The sequence below is a fragment of the Panulirus ornatus genome, chromosome 66 (genome assembly GCF_036320965.1).
Source record: "Panulirus ornatus isolate Po-2019 chromosome 66, ASM3632096v1, whole genome shotgun sequence".
NCBI lineage: Eukaryota > Metazoa > Arthropoda > Malacostraca > Decapoda > Palinuridae > Panulirus > Panulirus ornatus.
In genome coordinates this window covers 14691989-14714533 of record NC_092289.1, presented here as the reverse complement: position 1 = coordinate 14714533, position 22545 = coordinate 14691989, and the positions used below count along the sequence as shown (strand labels likewise).

The window sequence follows — 22545 nt, the reverse complement described above, 5'->3', positions numbered from 1 at the left end:
TTATAATGGAAAATGCACCTGATACTGTTAGCCATCGGACTGAAGCTTACTGGAGAAATAAAATCTCACTTTTCTGTCCAAAAGGGTATATGACAGTAGGGAGAAAATGACAGGAGAAAGGAGGACTGGCCCTCCTAAAAAGGAATAAACTGAAGTTTCTGGATAAAGTAACTGATGGCCCATTCAAACTATACACAACGAGACAAGTAAACATGGGAAAGAGGAGCATAATAAAGAATTTTAATGATCCAGAGCACATGTACACTGATGACAATGAAGAAATAATCATGAAGGTACATGAAGCAGTAAAATAATGCCCTTCTCAAAGAAGGTACAATACTGTTAATGAGGATTTCAATTATAAATAGATAGATTGAGGGAATTTGGATTTTCATGGTGACAGGAAATTAAGGAGAATCAAATTTTTAGAGAGTGTACAAGAATATTTACCATAGAAAACTAGGATGAGAAGGATTGATACATTATCATTACTATATCTTACATTGTCACATACTAGCATGGATGTTTAGAATATTGTGTACAATACACCAACTGAAAAAAAGTCATTATGTAATGCTTAAGTTATTTATGTGGTAAATGAGGATGATAAAAGAGCAGAGATGATACAATACTTAAAGAGGAGATTTATTTGTCGCAACTACACAGAACTTAACAATTTCTATGGTAACATAAACTGGAAAATAAAGTTAAGTGGCCAGGAACCTAAGTACTGAGGTGAAAGATTCTGTGAAATATACAATGAAGGAGGAACCTGGGTCCCTCTAGCCTCAAGTATAGAGGGATGGTTAAGAAAGAGGTGAGAAAGGTTCAATAAAAGATGTAAAAATGCAACGAAGCTTCAAGATGTGGTGATGAAGATATAGGTGACACTCCAGTCAGCCAGTATTTGTAAGGTATAAGATAGCAAAGGACAAGCAAAGCAGTACAACAAAGAAATTCTGAAAGGAATATCATGAACAAGTTAGGAGAATATCCAAAACTTTTCCATAAATTCATCGGGAGTAAACTGTCATTAAAGAACAGTTAATCAGTTTTAAAGATTCATAGGGAAGAATTGTAGAGGATGATGAAAGGATATGAGAAGAGCTAAATAAAAAGTTCAGAAATGTTTCCATGGTGGAAAACACCAGCTGCAACACCAATGAGATGTAATGGGGGGGGGGGGGGGGGGGGGGGTCTTAGAAAACACTGAGGTATCTAGAAAAAACATCAACATAATGCTAAAGGGTCTTAAGCATAAAGGCTCATGGTCCTACAAAATTTCACCATATCTGCTAAAGATATGTAAAGATTCATTTGACAAACCTCTTGAAATACTGTTCAAGATGTAGTGGGAGAAACTTAAATTACCAAAGGAGTGGTAAAGGGCAAACATATACCCATCTATAAAAAGAGAACTGGGAAGAGTAGCTGAAGACCAGTCTCCCTGATGAATGTGGTTTATATGGTAAAGGCAATGAAAACAAATGATTGACTTTCTTCAGAGGAAATATTATCTTAAGAGAGGCAACAAGGTTTCAGAGAAAGAAACCCAGCATAAAGCACAACACAAGTTTTTACGAAAGAGTGGACTCAGTATTGGACAAAAGAGAAGGCTGGTTGGATGGCATGCATCTGGACTGCTAGAAAGTATTTGACACTGCACCTCATAGGAGGCTGATCAGGAAGCTGAATCACATGAAAGGAATAATGGGGAGACTATTGTAACAGACAGAGAAGATTATCTTATTGGATGGGAACAATGGATGCATGTCAGAGCAGCCTTCTCAAAATGAGTTAAAGTCACCAGCTGAGTGCTACAGGTTTCTGTTCTTGGACCATTACCCTTCTTGATCTTGGCAGATCATGCAAAGGTCAAGAGAGAAATGAAAAGCATGAAACACTACATCAACTTGCAAGAGGACCTTACACTCCAAAGTTGGTCTGATAACTGGTTGGTAAAGTTCAATCTGAGTAGATGTAAAGTGAAAGGCTTCAATATGAATATCATTTAGCAAAAAATAAGCTGCAGCAATCTGTATGTGAGAGAGACTAGGGAATAGACAATATTACTAACCTACAGCCAATGTTTCACCTTAGGAGAATGGTTAAAAAGACCACTGTCTGCAAGCTAACATTAGCACTTCATTCAAATTCATGGATTAGGATATATTCAGCAGAATATCTACATCATATACATGGCTAAACTAGAATATGCTTCTTAAGTTTGGTCACCACATCCAAAAAAGCACAAAGAGCTAATACAGGAAATCCAAATGATAGCAACACTCCCAATACCATAATAACAAAAGCCCAATATGAAAGAAAGAGTGATGGGTGACCTGATCACAACTTTTAAGTTTTTAAGATAGACTGATGACACAGGCAAAGAACAGTTCTTTGAAAGATGAAGGGATAGAACAATCAGAGGACACAACATATATTAAGCACGAAACTTGTTAAAAAAAATATGAGAGGTAGCAGTTTTGTATTATAAAAGAGATGGAAGAATAGAATAAAATTAATGAAGACATGGTTAAAGCAAAAAGTGTACAGAAATTTAAAAAGTTCTATTACAGTGAATAATGTTCAAGACACGTAATCCTACAAATGTATAACTCCTTCTCTATGCAATATAGAAGGTTAATGGCCTGACATTTCCTCAACATGGAAAAGACAAAGTGAGGGGTGATGTGATCACAACCTTCACATTTTTAATACAGATCACTAACATAGACAGTTAACAGTTCTTCAAGAGATGTAAGGATAAAGTAACCAGAGAACAAAACATGAATCTGAGCAAGAAACTTGTTAAAAGATGATGTAAAGAAGTATTTTTATAGCACAAGAGTAGATGAATGGAAAATAATCATTTCTCATTCTTACACTATAAAACTACTTCTTACATCTTTTTTTTGGATAACTGAATCGATGCGGTATACCGGGGTTGACGTGCTGTCAGTGGATTGAATCAGGGCATGTGAAGCGTCTGGGGTAAACCATGGAAAGCTGTGTAGGTATGTATATTTGCATGTGTGGACGTGTATGTATATCCGTGTGTACGGGGGTGGGTTGGGCCATTTCTTTCGTATGTTTCCTTGCGCTACCTCGCAAATGCGGGAGACAGCGACAAAAAAAAAAAAAAAAAAAAAAAAAAAAAAAAAAATCTTTTCTAAGATCAAAACACTGTACAACAGTAGAGAATGTTCAAGAGATGGGGTCTTATGAGTACAAAACACCCTCCCCATGCAGAGCACATAAGTAATTACACACAAAAACTGGAGGGAAGGATTTCCAATCCCCCACTCCCTTCCCTTTTGGTCGTGTTATACGACACACTGGGAATACATGGAAAATATTCTTTCTCCCCTATCCCCAGGTGTATATCAAACCTTTTTTTCTGAGTTTTAATTTTCATAAACAAATGTAGACTTCACTATCCTAATTTCTGTTTAGCTCAGTGATAAAAGTACATAGACATGAAAACTAACAGGGAATACGTGAAATTTAAAGCACAACACCAAATGTTATTACAAAAGTCAAAAATGAAATGTACCAATAAATAGGCCTACCTGCACTGAATGTTCCAGAGGTGTAATAAGAGCTGGTGTTAAAGCATGGAAGGCTGTCGAGTCTATTGACGGGTATGTTCTTGGGGAGAGGTTTGCAGGGCCTGGTTCACCAGCAAACATGCAACTTCTATCATAGAACATGAGCTACAAAGAAAGTAATCATTTATACACATGTCAAAACATAGAAGAATGTCAGCAATAAACTTAATACTGATATGGATCTAATATGTTCATAAGCAAATCCACAAGAGATTATTATATACAGAATCATATCTAAACAATACTTTATAAATCATATTATTTATTTTATTATACTTTGTTGGTCTCCAGCGTTAGCGAGGTAGCGCAAGGAAAAAGATGAAAGAATGGCCCAACCCACCTACATACACATGTATATACACAAATGCCCACATGCACATATACATACCTATATATTTCAACATATACACACACAGACATATACATATACACACATGCACATATTCATACATGCTGCCTTCATCCATTCCCGCCACCACCCTGCCACACATGAAATGGCACCTCCCTCCCCCCACGCGCATGAGGTAGCAGAGCAAACAAAGGCCACTTTCGTTCACACTCAGTCTCTTGCTGTCACATAATGCACCAAAACCACAGCTCCCTTTCCACATCCAGGCCCAACAAAACCTTCCATGGTTTGCCTGAGACACTCCACATGCCCTGGTTCAATCCATTGACAGCACATCCACCAAAGTATACCACATCGTTCCAATTCACTCTATTCCTTGCATGCCTTTCACCCTCCTGTATGTTCAGGCTCCGATCACTCAAAATCTTTTTCAACCCATCCCTCCACCTCCAATTTGGTCTCCTGCTTCTTCTTCCCTCCACTTCTGACACATATATCCTATTTTGTCAATCTTTCCTCACTCATTCTCTCCATGTGACCAAACCATTTAAATACACCCTCTTCTGCTCTCTCAGCCACATTCTTTTTATTGCCACATATCTCTCTTACCCTTTCATTACTTACTCGATCAAACCACCTCACACCACATATTGTCCTCAAACATCCCATTTCCAGCCATCCACCCTCCTCCACACAACTCTATCAATAGCCCATGCCTCGCAACCATATATATCATTGTTAGAATCACTATTCCTTCAAACATACCCATTTTTGTTCTCCAACATAATGTTCACGCCTTCCACACATTCTTCCACGCTCCCAGAACCTTTGCCCCCTCCCACACCCTCTGACTCACTTCCACTTCCATGGTTCCATCCACTGCCAAATCCACTTCCAGATATCTAAAACACTTCACTTCCTCCAGTTTTTCTCCATTCAAACTTACCTCCCAATTGACTTGTCCCTCAATCCTACCGAACCTAATAACCTTGCTCTTATTTACATTTACTCTCAGCTTTCTTCTTTCACACACTTTACCAAACTCAGTCACCAACTTCTGCAGTTTCTCACCCAAATCAACCATCTGAGCTGTATCATCAGCAAACAACAACTGACTCACTTCCCAAGCCCTCTCATCTACATCAGACTGCATACTTGCCCCTCTCTCCAAAACCTTTGCATTCACCTCCCTAACAACTCCATCTATAAACAAATTAAACAACCATGGAGGCATCACACACCCCTGCTGCAAACCCAAATTCACTGGGAACCAATCACTTTCCTCTCTTCCTACTCATACACATGCCTTACATCCTCAATAAAAACTTTTCACTGCTTCTAGCAATTTACCTCTCACACCATATGCTCTTAATACCTTCCACAAAGCATCTCTATCAACTCTATCATATGCCTTCTCCAGATCCATAAATGCTACATACAAATCCATTTGTTTTCGTAAGTATTTCTCATATGCATTCTTCAAAGCAAACACCTGATCCACAGCCTCTACCACTTCTGAAACCACACTGCTCTTCCCCAATCTGATGCTCTCTACATGTCTTGACCCTCTCAATCAATACTCTCCCATATAATTTCCCAGGAATACTTATACCTCTGTAATCTGAACACTCATCTTTATCCCCCTTGCCTTTGTACAATGGCACTATGCATGCATTCCACCAATCCTCAGGCACTTAACCATGAATCATACATACAATATATATCCTCACTAACCAGTCAACAATACAGTCATCTTTTTTAATAAATTCCACTGCAATACCATCCAAACCCGCTGCCTTGAGGGCTTTCATCTTCCGCAAAGCTTTCACTACCTCTTCTCTGTTTACCAAATCATTCTCCCTGACCCTCTCACTTTGAACACCACCTCGACCAAAACACCCTATATCTGCCATTCTATCATCAAAAACATTCAACAAACCTTCAAAATACTCACTCCATCTTCCTCTCACTTCACTACTACTTGTTATTACCTCCCCATTTGCCCCCTTCACCGATGTTCCCATTTGTTCTCTTGTCCTACGCCCTTTATCTACCTTTATAAATATAAATTACAATTACAATATCTTTAAGAACATTATCAAGTTATCTGTACTGCATCTATTGTGCCTCTATTGATCCACTCATTCATCTTCACTCGTATTCCCTATTCTAGTACTCAAAAATCCATTAATCTTCACATAAAGCCATACTACAGGCTGTATCTCTTTAATCCAGCAACCTTGGGACCTGGCCATTATTGGACCACAGAAATTGACCCCCTTAGAGACCCTCAGGTGAACACTCTTACTAGCTGCCATCAGCTTGGTTTTATGTGTTCCTGTAGCATTGCTGCAGCCAAGAATTGTTACCCTATCTTTGGAATTCTTAACCCCAGGTGGAGACTCAATATGGTGGAGACTCAATATCTTAGGCTAGGGTTTTCCATGGCATATGACACCAATACAGGGCAATCTAGATTCATCAGCATCATACACTTGTTTTGGGGCTATAAGAAATTAACTGGGCTGTTAATTAGCTTGGCTGCAGTGTAAACAGTTTTGGGCATTTTAGCACTCCTAACAATGTCACCCTAGTGGCAGATCCACAAACTAATGAAGGCAGATTCAAAACGAGCCAGACCATGAGAATTTCCGGACCACAGTGCTCCAGATTAGAGAGGAACAACCTGTACTGAACATCAACTTCACAATTCTAAATCTTACGAACTTCATATATCAATCCACCTCCCAAGACCAGCATTTCCTCTCCATAATTCATTTTAAACCATGTGACATCTTTTCAGCAGTCCTCATTTTCCATGTTCATGCCTCATAATAACAAGCAGCTTTCCTAACAGCTAATGTAACCAAACTAAGGAATTTCTATTTCATTTATTACTGTTATCAACACTTATGTAATTTCCTGATCTAACACTAACAAACATATTTCAACATTCTTTCTACCATCCTCTACTACCGTAACACTTATCTAACAATTTCTCTCCATCTGCAGTCCATCCAGTCATATTCGACACAAGGAATCCTTTTTCTTCTACATATCTACCATGCTTCTTGGTTTTGCATCACATTATAACCTGCTTTCTTCTAAATCCATCATAACTCCTTTCAGTATATAATCCTTATTCCTTGAAATAAAGTAATGTAAAGTACTAAACAAAAGGGGCTTTCATATAATACATGTCAGTTGAAGTCCCATAAGATGAGTATATTTGGGACTGGGTTCCTGAAAAGATCAAGATATGGTTCTATGTTCCTTATTCGTTGTGGTTTTCAACCGAGACAATGATTGCTTTTAAAAGATCATCTAGTTGTTATGAGAGTGTTTATTACATACAATCCAACTCCTCCACATGATTTTCTAGTCCTGTAGCATTTGTAAAGGTTTTATTTTGGGATCTAGTCCCCACTATTCATATAGTCTTTTTTCTGTGTTTCAGCGAAGGCTGCAAATACTGCACATGACTCATCTAGCAACCCACTTTGAAAGGGGATTTTATTTGTAAAGGGTGATTTGAGTCCCAATATGTTGGCAAACATATAGGATGTTACACAATTTGTTTCTGTTTTGTTATGGGGGTTAATAAGCTCAGCTCTGTTCTGAGCCTGGAAAGAGAGTTTTCAGTTAATTTTTCATTTTCATTGTCATTTTCCCTTCTGGATCTTCTTCCCTGCCTCTGTTTGGCTCTCTGTCCGAGTCTAAAATAAGGGCATGTAACAGATACAAGGGATATGTCTAATTGTCCCTGATATGTGGTGGGCCTTATAATACTATGACAGCACTTAAACTAACAATGATCTGCACAATTCTGGGTGGTGAAATCTGCAATATTCCCCATTGGCATTCACCTTTCTTAAGCCAGTCCAGATATCTTATGGGGTGTTTAAATCTACATTTTTCCTAATATGATATGCCAATCTTCCCATACAAGTAAATTCCCTTCACACTATCTACAAACCCTGCATACCCTTTGAGTTACTTTTTTTTTTCCATTGCATCACATCTTACTCTCTTTGTCCATTATCAGGCATAACTGAGTTTCCTGGCCTCCACTTTTTCCATTACTTGAGCCAATGTCTCCATCTCTTTCTTCACTCATGCCTGTGCTTGAAGTTTCCTGGCCTCCATATCTTCCCTCTCCCTCCCCCTCCACAACTGGTTCTGTGTCTCTCTCCCTCCTTGCACTAACAGAGATTCAAGGCCTCCACTTTCAACATCAGTTTTCCTCTCTTTCCATACTTCAGTTAGTATCCATAATATTTCTAATTCTACTCTATAACTGTGTCACAACCCATGGAACCTACTGGATTACTCTCCATTACAGCATTAACCATTTCTGAGTTATCTGTGTCTAAAGTAGGAGTGATGTCCAGTGAATTTTGGTTAAAACTCCTAAGCTTCTCATAGCTTTCTTCACACATTATGTGTGTGTAGCATTTTCCATACACCATCTCTATCAACTTTCATTTGTTTTCTCCAGATCTTAAGTGCCTTATACAAACCGTTCTGTTTTACTTACTCTTTCTCACACTCATTCTTCAGAGCACACACTTAATCAAGACATCCTTTACCATTCCTAAAACCACATTTTTCCTTTCCAACATGATGCTCTATACAAACTGCCACCCTCCCAATCACCTCTCTCCCATACAACTTAACAAGTACTATGAACAAACTTATACCTATGCAATTTGAACACTCACCTTTGCCCCCTTTGTCTTTATACAACAGCACTATAAATGCATTCTGCCATTCCTAGGGCACCTCACCTAGATCCATATACACACTGAAAATCCTAACTAACCAATTAACCACAGGGTTACCCGCTTTCTTAAAAATTTTAACTGCAATAGCATCCAATCCAGCTGCCTTGCCAAATATCTATATGAATTGTGGCAAGGTTTTCACTACCTCTTATCTTTTCATCATACCACTTGCTATGACTCAGTATACCTCACTGATCCAAATGCCCAACATCTACCATCCAATTGTCAAACACATTCAACAATCCTTCCAAGTACTCACACCATCTCTCTTCACCTCATCTTGGTCTGTTACCTCTTCTGCATTTGCCCTCTTCACCAATGGTCACATTTGTTCTCTTGATTTTCTCACATCCTTAACCTCCTTCCAAAACATTTTCTTTTCTTTTCTTTCAAACTATTCGCCATTTCCCGCATTAGCAAGGTAGCATTAAGAGCAGAGGACTGGGACTCTGAGGGAATAACCTCACCTGGCCCCCTTCTCTGTTCCTTCTTTTGGAAAATTAAAATAAAAAGTTTACTGATACTGGCTCACCCCAACTCCTATTTACCTCTTTTCCAGTCCGTTTAAGTCATTTAAATGTTCCTGGATTCTGCCTGTTAGATGCAACATTACAAGTGGTAAGTCACCTTTCGCAAGGCTGTATCATCATCAGTTGACGAGATTACAGTCTCATCAAAGAACTTCTGTCCTTGCCTAGAGTGTAGCACTATGCTGGAGCTGCAAATGCATCAGGAAAAAGGGTCCTAAATAACACTAGGACTTTATCAGAAGACAGAAAGGACTCCTGGGGCAGGAATTAATAACCGAGGTAGGAAATAATTAACCACATTAAAATTTCATTAATTTTCACAACTAAAAGCAGCTCTGAAGGAACCCAAAGCAATCATCTTACTTTCTCTGAGGGTTATCTGTAATTTCATTTTATCCCCTAACCCTTTCTTTTATACATTTTCACAGTTTCTTGTCTCTGTGAGAAAGATCCAGGAACAGATGGTAGAGCCTCATAATAAAAATGTTCTCTTGGCTCCTTCCCATTCCTTCTTCTAGAAAGTAATGATACAAGAGCAAATGATTTCCAGCCCCTGCCCTTAGACACCTTCTACAACAAAAAGGAGATATGTAGGTAGTATTCTTTCTCTCTTATCCCCAGCTATCAATAACCTCAGTTTGTAAGTTCGTTTTAACTTGGTCAATTCAGCGCAAAACTCCTGAGCCTGGATGCCTAAAAGCAATGAAATACCACTGAAAAAAGTAACCTATATATCATATGATTGAAAACCAGCATAACTTTTATGAATCTAAATCAAATATGACTGATGTTTTATCCTGCTGAATGATGGCTGTGATACTTGGAGTCTGTTGGCAAATCTGCATAGCATGGGTCACTCCTGTCCAAACTATTTTGAACTAAGAACAATCATTCAGGAAACTGCCTGACTGCTGTCTTCCTCTTTTGTACACACTAACAAAAAACTGCAGCCTATATGATCAGCAACAAACCAGTGTATGACTGAAATGTACTGGAATGTATTCGAGAAAATCATAATTCTGTTGAAACCCTGTAATATTTCCAAATAACCATATGATCAAGAACTTCAAGTCAATAAAAATCTACAAAGAGAAGATATCTATACTTACATCCTGCAGTTCTTCGTGGGGTGTTGCCCGCTCACTGTCACTGTCAGCCAAAGTTTCTGATGCTTTAAGAGACATAACTTCTTCTGTTTGCTGACTGCTTAACTCCCGTTCAAACATCTGGTCATCTTGAAAAATACTCTCATTTCCAAAGTCCTCAACTAAACTTGGGTCATCAACTAACTCTTCCTCTTGTTCTTGTGTTGCAGCTTCCACTTTTCCTCCCATGTGGCCAGTAGACCTCAGCAGTGACTGGTTTTGAGACACATGATTTATCTGATAAGAAGCTGCTCTGTTTGTTGTAGAAGAAGTTGGTTGTGAAGTACTACCATGAGGTTCAATCTTACATTTAACATCTTGTTTCTTCTCTTTCAGACTCTCTTCAACTGCTGATGGTATGCACTGCTGTTCCTCATACACATTCACGTATGAATTGTTTACCTTTCTTGGAAGTGATTTTTGATTAGAGGGTTTATTAATACCAGATGAGCTTGTACTAGGAAGATCTGAAGAATTTTCACCGGCAAAGACCTCTTCTACTGCTCCAAGAACCTGTTCTTCCACATACACCATCTGTAGAGTTGGATCACCAAAGAGAGTATTTAGCGTGCGATCTGACGTTAAAAAACTTAGGGGCTGGTCATCTTCACAACATAACACATTTTCATCCTGATCTTCACCTCTGCTTGTTTGCCTATTTTGGTTTACACTACTGGGTGTTTGACCAACAGGATTCAAGTCACCAGTTATTCTTGATGAATTACAGACATCAACATTGGAGTCATTATTTTCACTCTTTCTCCCTGGACCTCTCTTTAATTTAACATCATCATTCATGTCACCACAGCCAGCTGAAACTTCAAAAGTAATCTTACTGCTATCTCTGTCATAAGGTGCCTTATCATTTCGGACATTTACACCAGAATTATTACCATAAGTGGCACCACCACTAGTAGAAGTACGACTACCATGGCCCCTATCATCAAATATAGTTTCCATTGGTTCATCAACCAGTATGCTATAAGGAGTGATTGTTTCATGATGGCTAAAATTTTCCAGTCCATTTTCAATGGTTATATTGTGGGCAGGTGAGGGAACATTTGGATCAATGTGAATGTTTGATGAATCTTGAAATTCAGAGTTATTTCTGCATCTGGTTGACATGGGTGCTACCAGGGTTGCCAAGGGATCAACTTCTTGTTTACTTTCACCATACTGCTGTTGCTCATCTTCAAGATCATATGCGTTATCATTTTCACCTAAATCTGAATCTATCCTTAGAGGATTTTCTTCTATACAAGTTTCCGATGCATCCTGCCTTACATCATTTGATGAAGAGGCACTAGAATCATTCTTCACTTCACAGCATATTGGCTCACTTTTGGCAGGGACTAAGTATGACTTCCTTTTTCCAGTGCTAGTTGATGGTTGATTTTCGTTATTTTCATTTTGTTCTTGACTATCATTCATCAATAATGCTCTTACCAGTTCCTGGTTTATTATCTCTTTTAGCCGGTCTTTCTGCCATACCAAGTCTTTGGGCAGTGAAATGCTTATATTTTTCCCTATATTTATGGTTGCTTTCTGGGGACCTGATGAGGTTTCACTTCTAGGCTTAAAATAATTTCTATCATTATTCGAAATACTCTGATTTGTATTTGTGTCCAATCTAAATGAGTTTTCTACAGAAGAAACAAGAACCTCCTCCTGTGTCTGCTGAGGACTTGGTTCCTCAATGTAACAGATAGGAGGTTCTGGTAAGAGTGTCCTTGAAGGTCGCCGAGGAATATTATAAACTCCCCCCATCACAGTATCTGGGCCAGCAACAGAAACAGGAGTAGGTGGCTGCTGCTTAACAGGCATGGCTTGTGCTGTAGTGGTAGGAGTCTGAACAAAAAGAGTTTGGTTGGCTGATGGGGCAGCAGCCAACATAAGCCCGCCTGAACTAGGGATAAGATAACCCAACCCATTGTTTCCCAGCTGTAAATTATTTGGTATTACACTCCCAGCAGGAAACATGTTGTTACCAATAAGAAGGTAATTGCCACCTGCAGCACCATGCTGCAAAGGAGTTGCTGCAATGGGCATGCCATTTCGAGGAGGTATCAGGGGCCCAAGGGACCCTAACCTAACAGGCTGCGTTGGGGTCGGGTGAGTTGTTGAAGAAGCTTGAGGTATGGATCCAATGGGAGCCCCTAGTGTCTGGTCATGAGATGGATTACCAGCGAGCAGCAATGGTGTATGACTGGTGGTTGGTCTTGGAGAGATGGAAGCCGCATTAGCAGCAGATGGAAGTGGGTAGGAGGGCCTACGTGATCGTCCAGGTGGCCGCCGGTTTACTAATTCAGGTAATGGGTGACCATTAGTGACTGCACGGATAATTTCCTCCTTGCTATGACGAGACAAATGTTGGGTTAGGTTTGGTTGATTGCAGCCACATACTGGACACACACCAGCACTACCCAATCCACCACCACCACTCACACCTTCGCCACCCGCCATTTTTCTGAAAAACAGTAGAAAAATAACATAACTCATTTCAGTTCAATAATCATTAGGAGTAATACATATCTGAAGTTATAATACAAAGTTCCTAACAGTGAACACCTAACAGATAAAGCTAATTAGAGGACATTTAAAATTTGAGGCAAATTCATAAAATAAAAGAAAACAAGTCTACAGGGGATGTTCAACCCAATGTACAGAAGGCAAAATCACATTAAAGGATATGTGCTTTTCCATACATCCAACAAAATACAGCAATTCCTTGTATCTAAAGAGGAGGTGCCTACAGAAATACAAGACCCACCCACATGATAATATATCTCTGTTCAATCTTTCATGTAATCTCTCTCTCTCTCTCTCTCTCTCTCTCTCTCTCTCTCTCTCTCTCTCTCTCTCTCTCTCTCTCTTAAAACAGTAATTGAATACACCCACAATGTCAGAAAGTACAAGATGTCATGCCAACTAGTGGGGAAATCTAAAATATGAAGTTAAAGACCCTCCTTGCTTAATTTTTAACTTTTTGAAAAGCTCCATGTCTAAAAGTCTACTGTGTATCATAGTAAAAAAAAAAAAAAAAAAAAAAAGGCACATATGATGCATATGGTCTCACTATGAATCAAATATTAGGCAAAACATAAAATGCTAATGAGCATATCAATTTGCAAAAATTCTATGCTTTGAAATTTATCACAGCTTAATACATATATATTGCAAATCTGAACTTCCAACCATTCAGCACTCCTGAGTTACAGCACTTGCAAAAATTCATTTTTCCTAACCTTCATATTTATATAATTGTGGGCCCCTAAATCTAACCACTTTATCACCTAAGTGGGTACCCAAGTTGTAAGGCCAAAATTTCTAAAATGTACTGTTCCTGAATTACTGTGTTAATGTGTTCATTGAGAAACAGAAAGACATAAGAGTTATGATATAATGTCCCATTGACACTTTATATAACAAAGGAAATATTGATCTATTTGTCATTCATTCATAGATTACCATATGAAAATCTAACAGCTACATGCAAATGGTTATTTAATCCATGGGATTCAGAGAAGTTACTTTTTAAAGATGCTTTCTGGTATATGCTGTGCATCAAATACAACTACACAATGAAAGCAGGAGATTCAGTATCACTTGTCCACGGTACTCTATGTGAATTTTGCCTTTGTGTGTTCAGTCAGACATGGGCTCATTCTTATGCAACACCTATCAAAAAGATTAGTAGAAAACAATGAAAAATCACTTAGTATTTAAAGACAAGACAGAAAGCAATATGGAAGGATGGGAGGGAAATGTAAGGGAAGAGGAAGTACAATAATGTGAGAGGGATGGTAAATGCTGAAGAAGCACACAGTATCTGAAGACAGCATGCTGGGGATTTTTCTGCCATGGCCACCAACTCTAGGGGAGTTATCTAAGAGACTAATATGTTACAAATACATATAAATCTATCTTTACTGAAAAACCTGGTGTCCTTTCTTCATTATATGTTTTCACTACCTGTATCATCTCCTATTTTGGCAAAAGGCAGTATTAAGAACACTGGTCTCATTTACACAAATCCACTCTCTAACAGTCATGTATAATGTGCACAAGTTAAAGCCAACAATTCAAACCCCAGCCCCACATGATATTTCATAGTTTAATCAGACTACTTCATATTCCCTAGTTCTACCACCCAAAGACAGCAAGATGCCTCCTACATACCACATCCAACCAGTTCATTCTTTCCTATTTAAGTCTCACCCTCCCAAATGTTCTGACCCTGATACTCAAAAGTCACCTTCCTCAATCCCCCTCGATTCTTTCCAGTCTCTGCCCCTCCTCTGTCACCTACAATATCACCACATGTCAATAGCACCTCAAAAGATTAACCAGCAAAAATATATCAAATAATAAAGAACACCATGCAGGAAACAAAGCAACTCACCATAAAGTTGCAATGATATTCCTGAAAGCAGAAAACGAGTGCATGCAGTGACTCAATGAGTAACTACATGAAAAATAAAGATAGGCCAGTGCATAACAAGTCTACAGACAGTGTGAGACTGCTAATGATTCAATTATGTTTGCTAAAATAGCAAATACTCTTGTGAAAATACTACTGGGAATTATCATATTCAGAAAGTAAGTTATTACAACCCAAAAAAATCAGAATTAACAGAAAAATAATCACACAATTCAATAGCCAAAAACTGTCACTGCCAATTCAAATGACACCAAGTAATCAGATGCTGTAAACAAACAAACCCGGGGGGAATCAGGTGACAATTCAATTTTTCATAGGGTTTACTATAAAAAAGGGGAATATAGGAATTTCTTTTTTCACATTATTATGCTCCTTCCCATTTTAGCACAGCAGCATGAAGAACAGAAAATAATGACCTAATGTACTGACATCTACCCTCTAGCTCTTATGTATAATGCACTGAAATCAGAGCCAAACATCCTTAGCCAAGCCCCTAAGACTAATTCCATGGTTTCCTTTTACCATTTAATATGCCCTAGTTCAGCCTAGTCATAATACATCATCCCCGATATACTATAACATTCCACATTTCTGTATCCCAAATATCCATCAAATCCACTCCCTTCTATTCTTTCATAATCAAGGCCCAATATCTGCATCAATACAACACCACTGGGCCAATTATACATTTAAACATAACCATATGTCTTTTCAAAACTTTAACTCTCCTTTCACATGGTCCTCAATGCACCCTCTATCATCCTGTGACTAACTGCAGCTCCCATTGTTCCATCAGCTGCCATGTCCTCTTACAGACATCTAAAGCACTCCACTTCTTTCAGGTTCTCCCCTTTAAACTGACACTCACCCAATCCTGCTGTGTAGGGGCCCCCTGCAACACTTCATTATCTAACTTTTATTCATTTTACCCTAACATCATCATCCTACACACTCTCCCAAACTGTCACCAAATTTTGGAGTTTCTCTCGAGTCTGCTACAAGTGCTGTGTCATCTACAAACAGCAAGTGATTCATCTCCCCCTCCCACCCCAATCCCCAAAGCAGCCCCTTTCTCCAAGACCCTTGCATCACATCCTTTACCATCTCATCCAATAATAGATTAAACAGCCATGGTGACAAGAAACATCCCTGCTGCAGACCCACCTTCAATTGGAACCACTCATCCTCTATCTTCCTATTCATAGACATGCCTTACTGTCTTGATGAAAACTCCCCAATGCTTCTAGAAGCTTTCCTCCCACACCATATATAGCATCTGTAACAACTACAAAGTATCTCTATTATCCCTATCATACATTTTCTCCAGATTGAACTATGCCACATACAAATCCCTGTTTCTTTAAATACTTTTTCATACAAACTGTTTAAAGCAAACACCTGATCCACACATCCCATACCTTTTCTTAAGACACATATGAAGTCCTGAACATGCTACCACCCATTCAATTACCATTCTCCCATACAACAATATATTCAACAAATTCTTATCTCTTTAATTTGAACATTCATTTTTGTTCCCCTTACTTTCATTTAATAACACTATAAAAGCATTCTGCCACTCCTCAGGCACATCACCTTGAGCCATACATAAAATGAAAATCTGAACTATAAACTATATGCAAGGAATTCACAACCTCTTCTCTTTTCTTGCTTTGTTCTCCACATCAAAAACACCCATCTGCTACCCTTTACATTTTCACTTCATTCCCTCTTCACCTTTTCCCAATCTGCTCACTTTAGAGCTGCTTTTATTCATTTTCTCCTTTTCTCACAATATCAAGCTCTTTCCAATACATTCTTTACCTTTCCCTTAAGTATGCAGGTTACTCCTCCTCCCAGCTCCCATTTGCCTTCTCTTTCAGCTCCAGCATCTTCCTTCTGTAGATCTTCCAGTCACTCACACTCCTCTGCAGGCAATGCCCATAAAACTCTCCTTTCTCTTTCACTAAAAAATTACCTTCCTCATCCCACCACTCATTATCCTTTCAGATATGCCCACATCCCACCCACAAACCACACTTCTTTCACACATGTAAACACTGAATACCAACCATTCCTTACTAACTCCATATGTTTCATTTGCTTTCAACTTTTGCCATTTTTCACCCAATGAATACTGGTATTTCCTTACACAAGCCTCTCTTCCAAGCTCATTCACTTTCACCACCGTCTTAAAACCTATATAACTTTTTTCTTTTCCTAAATTCTCAACAAACTTTCAACCTCACCTCCCAGCTGCCCCTTTCAGCACATTTACATCCAAAAGTATCTTCTTAGCAAGCATATCAATTAGGACAATTTAGTAATGGCCACTTACAATTTAGTAATGGCCACTCACCATCAACCCCACTCATTTATGTATACTTACATATGTCCCTCTTTCTAAAACGAGAATTCTCTATTACCAGCCCCTCAACTGCCACATCACCCACTTTTGCATTTAAATCACCCATCACTATTATTCAATCTCTCTCATCAAAATTGCAGATCCATTCACTCAGCTCCTCCTTAAACATTCAATCTCTCTTCACTTCTCTCACTACTTTTACTTTTCAGCCCAATGAACCCTTCCTATGAAGCTCTTATAGCAAATGAGAAACTGGTCGTATTCACTGGGTGGGACCATAGGTCAAGGAGTCTGGTGATGTGTTCGTCTGTGTGAAGTGTCTTCAGCATGAAAGCAACATTGTACGTATTATGGGGTCCTTTACCATGATGCGCCTGTTTTTGTAATGTTGTGGCTTTTAGCTATACTTGGGGATTTGTGGTTAATTATGTCTAGTGCAGTTATAGAGGCTTTTAGCTAGCCTTGAAAGTTTATGGTTAATCGTATCTAGTACAGTTATAAAGCATTGTGTGCCAGATATACTGAGATGACTGTCACATTCACCTAACACTCAGCGCTTTGTAACTGCGCTACACTCTTCTCTTCCATGCCACTCAATAATTAATGAAAAAAAAAGTACAGATAAAAAAGTTTCTCCTGCCTGACCCTTCAACAGTCTATACTCACAGATTCCCCAATCCCTAACAAACGCAACACTAACAAAGCAGCAACACCCTGTGTTCTGTTCTGCCTGGCTTGCAAGTTTGCTATATTTGCTTTTGACAAAGTGGATGACCAGGCAGGGGCAGTGTAACTTAAGGTGAAGCATATTAACTGTTTGTAGAGAATACTAAAAAATTTTTTGTCTTGTCCAAATCTGGTACCAATGTTCTGAGGTCATTCAGTATGTTTGTTGCCTCTGTGTTGATGTTTATGGTAAAGGGAGCAAATGTTATGTGTGTGCTGCATATGCAGGAGAGAATACTGTAGTTGGATTATTTTTTGAGAAAGAGAACTACAGTCCATTCAGTGTCATGGGAGGGCGCTGCTTGGATTCATGTCTATCTGGGATTAAAAAGTAGACTGAAGACTTCTGTGGTAATGCATTCTGTTCTGATTAAGCCAGTGTTCTAACTGTGTGATGTGATGTTACATGCTTGCTGCTGCTTGATATTTCATTTTAAGATTGACACTGTAATCTCCAAGAGGAGATGGAAAAACATGTAGGAATATACTGAAGAGGGTTGGAGAGAGAACAGCCCCTAGAAGAACTCTGTCGTGGAGCTTAATGATTTTAATGGTGAAGCCTTTGTGAGTGACTCTTCCTTGGAAGCCAACAATGATGCTAGCCAACCAGTTTTTGTCACTGTTCTGGAGTGTGGTGTCAATAAGTATTTTTGTAAGGATGTATCTGGTAGTGTTAAATGTTTTGTTCAGGTACTAATGTCACGACACTGTGTGGAAAAAGAGGGGCTCATTTAAGCAATCCAGGATTTGTTCTCTGGGGTCTGTGTCATGTGGCAGTGGAGTAATTGGGCCTAGAGTCATGATGTGGAAGCAAAAATGGGATAGTATGCTTATGTTGTGAATCTGTCGCTCACAGAGTTTGGATACCAATGATGGCAGTGATATGTGGCATTAAGATGAGGGGAAGCAGGGTAGTTTGGAGTGTTTTAGGATTGGGGCAGTACTACTCTGGCAAGTTTCCAGATGTAAGGGATTTGGTTGCATAACCAGTAGTTAGAGATACCTGGAACTGCATGGACGGCAACTGGGCCAAAGTACTTTACATAAAAGTTTGATATGCTGCTTTGGCATGTTTCAAAAAGGGAATTTTTTAGGTTTCAATCACACTGTATGTGTCTGTTAGTAAGGGGCTGGTGAGCAGCTGTTTCATGATGGGTTTTGTTTAAGTTTTTCAAGACTTTTGTTTTGGGGTGTGGTTCATTTGTGGCTGATTTCTGAGTAGCATCTCATAAGAATGCTTGAGTGTTCTTTGGGAGATGTTGTTGGATAGGGTCTGAAGCACTTCAAGTCTATTAGCTGGGTTTGATGCAGGAAGTGTGGATCTTTTTTTATGTGTGCCAGAGTTGGCTGCTGTGGGTTTTGTGGTTCTTAAGTGTTATGGAAGGAGTGTCAGTTTCTTGTTAACCTTTCAGTGATTAGGTCAGTGATAGTGTTGTTTACAATTTGTATTCATACTGTTAATTCTATTGTAGTGAATGGTTTTATATGAGCAGATTTCTTTGTTTATGAGGTCTGCAACTTGCTGTGAGAAGTCTGGGTTACATTTCTTTCATGTTCTTGTGGTATGTGCTTGCAGACATGTTTGATGATGATAATGTAGTGTGATATAGCATGACATATGGATGGGAAAACACCTATAGTAAAGTTTTGGAATTTGGATTCCACATACTGTACAAATGTGAAGCAGTCTACTTCTCTACTGTATGTTTTTCAAGTGGCTCTGTGGATTGGGAGATTAAGTGAAGATTAAGTGAAGAATAAGTAAGTGGTCTGAGAAGAGTTTTTGTAGTTTTTCAGGTGTTCATTTAAGTTATCCAGGATTTGTTCTCTGGGGTCTGTGTCATGTGGCAGTGGAGTAACTGGGCCTAGTCAAGATGTGTAGGCAAAAATGTGATAGTAAGCTTATGCTGTGAATCTGTTGCTCACAGAGTTTGGATACTAATGATGGCAGTGATATATGGCATTAAGATGAGGGGGAGCAGGGTAGTTTGGAGTGTTTTAGGATTGGGGCAGTACTAATTTAGCAAGTTTCCAGATGTAAGGGATTTGGTTGCATAACCAATAGTTAGAGATACCTGGAACTTCATGGACTGCAACTGGGCCAAAGTGCTTTACATAAAAGTTTGATATGCTGCTTTGGCCTTTTTCAAAGGGAATTCTTTTGGGTTTCAGTTGCACTGTATGTGTCTGTTAGTAAGGGGCTGGTGAGCAGCTGTTTCATGATGGGTTTTGTGTAGATTTTTAAAGACTTGTTTTGGGGCATGGTTCATTTGTGGCTGATTTCTGAGTAGCATCTCATAAGAATGCTTAAGTGTTCTTTGAGAGATGTTGTTGGATAGGGTCTGAAGCACTTCATGTCTATGAGCTGGGTTTGATGCGGGAAGTGTGGATCTTCTTTAATGTGTGCCAGAGTTGGCTGCTGTGGGTTTTGTGGTTCTTAAGTGTTATGGAAGGAATGTCAGTTTCTTGTTAACCTCTCAGTGATTAGGTCAGTGATAGTGTTGTTTACAATTTGTATTCATACTGTTAATTCTATTGTAGTGAATGGTTTTATATGAGCAGATTTCTTTGTTTATGAGGTCTGCAACTTGCTGTGAGAAGTCTGGGTTATATTCCTTTCATGTTCTTGTGGTATGTGCTTCCTGACATGTTTGATGATGATAATGTAGTGTGATATAGCATGACATATGGATGGGAAAACACCTATAGTAAAGTTTTGGAATATGGATTCCACATACTGTACAAATGTGAAGCAGTCTACTTCTCTACTGTATGTTTTTCAAGTGGCTCTGTGGATTGGGAGATTAAAAGAAGAATAAGTAAGTGGTCTGAAAGAGTTTTTGTAGTTTTTCAGGTGTTCAGTCCTGGTTTGCAGAACCTAATATATGACGATGGTGGCTCATGAAAATGCTGGGGAGGAAGTTTGGTTGACTACTGGTGTAGGCTGAAGATAATGAGGAGATGCACTTGCTTTACGATTAATTCATTTTGGTTACCTTAGGTGTGTGTGTTGAGTCATGCAAGGTCGAGGACAATATCTCCACACCAACAGGAGTTGAGCATATTGGCAAGGTTCTGAAGTTAGGTAGAGTGTCTGGTAGGGAAAGTGGATGAGGGAAGACCGTAGATGCTGAATACATAAATAATGTTGTGTATTTATCATCTCACGGACTGTGTTGCAAGAATATTGATGTCAGTGTCTACAACCTGTTTTGTATTCTGAAGTGTCTGTGAATGAAATAATGCGGTGTATAAGCATTGTGAATCTTAATCCTTATCACTGCTGTCTGTGTCAGTATGGGGTTTTGTAGTTACAAAGACGAAGGAGGTGGATCTGAATGTTTGTCTGGCTTCTTGGATAAAGGTTAGGTGGATGAAATGTTCTTGAAAGCTGGTAATATATAATATATATATATATATATATATATATATATATATATATATATATATATATATATATTTATATATATTACCAGAAGAAAAGAGAAAAACCTATAGATACTAAGCAAATGGATGAATTTGTGCAAGGGGCTTTCCTTCAATACTGTGTGAATGATAATGAATGACCAAAGCTTAAGATAAGCTGTGTTAAACAGATCCTTTTCATACACAAAGCTTGAATCAAGTAATGTATACAAATAAGTCAGTTAAAGATCATAATCTCAACAAAGGAGTAGTGCATTCATCATAAACAACTATTTTATTAAATACTATGTATTTCCATTGTTTGTGTGTCACACAATGAAGCTTTGTCTACAGTGGAACGATCTTAAGAATCGTTAAAGTAAATAAAGCACTTGGAATATCCAAATAAGGAGCATCTGGCTTTCACCCCTGGTTTACCATATTATCATCAACTCATAAAAAGATAAAATAACTAAATCCTTTCGATGTATTCAAGCCAGTCAGTTGCCAGATACCACTACACCGTTCGCCGTAATCAATATGATGCACGCCTCTTCAAACATTCTTATATATATCATAGGCATTATAAAGCACCTGTAAAAATAATGTACCATGAAAACCTCATTAAACACGAGGAAAACTTTAGGTTTACCCATGGGAAGTTCAACATCTAAGCAGCAAGACCGAAACTATATCAACTAGGCTGCACTGCACCTGAACTATTTCTATTAATTCATTAGGTTATTTCAGGAGAAACTGCTATCATTCCATAATAAAACTAATAATCAATAACTTACCTAGCGGGCAGCAGTCAATTTTCTATGCTTTTTGGGGGTTAGAGAAGCGTCATAGTGATAAAATTCAGGAATTCTACCCGACCCCTTTGTCACTTCCCATGTAATGGCGGGCGCTTAAACTGCAATGTCAAAATGTTTTCATTTTACCTAATGTCTCACGAAACTTCCCTTTTATTTACATAATGCAAAACAAAACTTCAATATACATTTTGAAAAATAAATGCTCTTGTTACATTATGACAAGAGTTGGAAATATCTTATACTATGAAATTAATCATACTGCAGGGAAGGGACTGAATCACAGGTCAATTAACTTGTGTAGGTTGCTATGCTTTCAGTAACTTTAATTATCCATTGTTAATATTTGTATTATTGCGTCTGTAAGAGAA

General features: G+C 38.6%; 1 protein-coding gene across 1 annotated transcript in view; it reads right to left on the bottom strand.

Moving 5' to 3' along the window:
* Nucleotides 1-22276, bottom strand: part of LOC139746854 (uncharacterized) — a 36827-nt gene extending 14551 nt beyond the window's left edge. The window contains 3 exon segments of the mRNA XM_071658470.1: nucleotides 3573-3716; nucleotides 10384-12886; nucleotides 22157-22276. Coding sequence (XP_071514571.1) covers nucleotides 3573-3716; nucleotides 10384-12882 — 2643 coding nt within the window. The 5' untranslated portion in view covers nucleotides 12883-12886; nucleotides 22157-22276.
* Nucleotides 22277-22545: the final 269 nt, after the last annotated feature.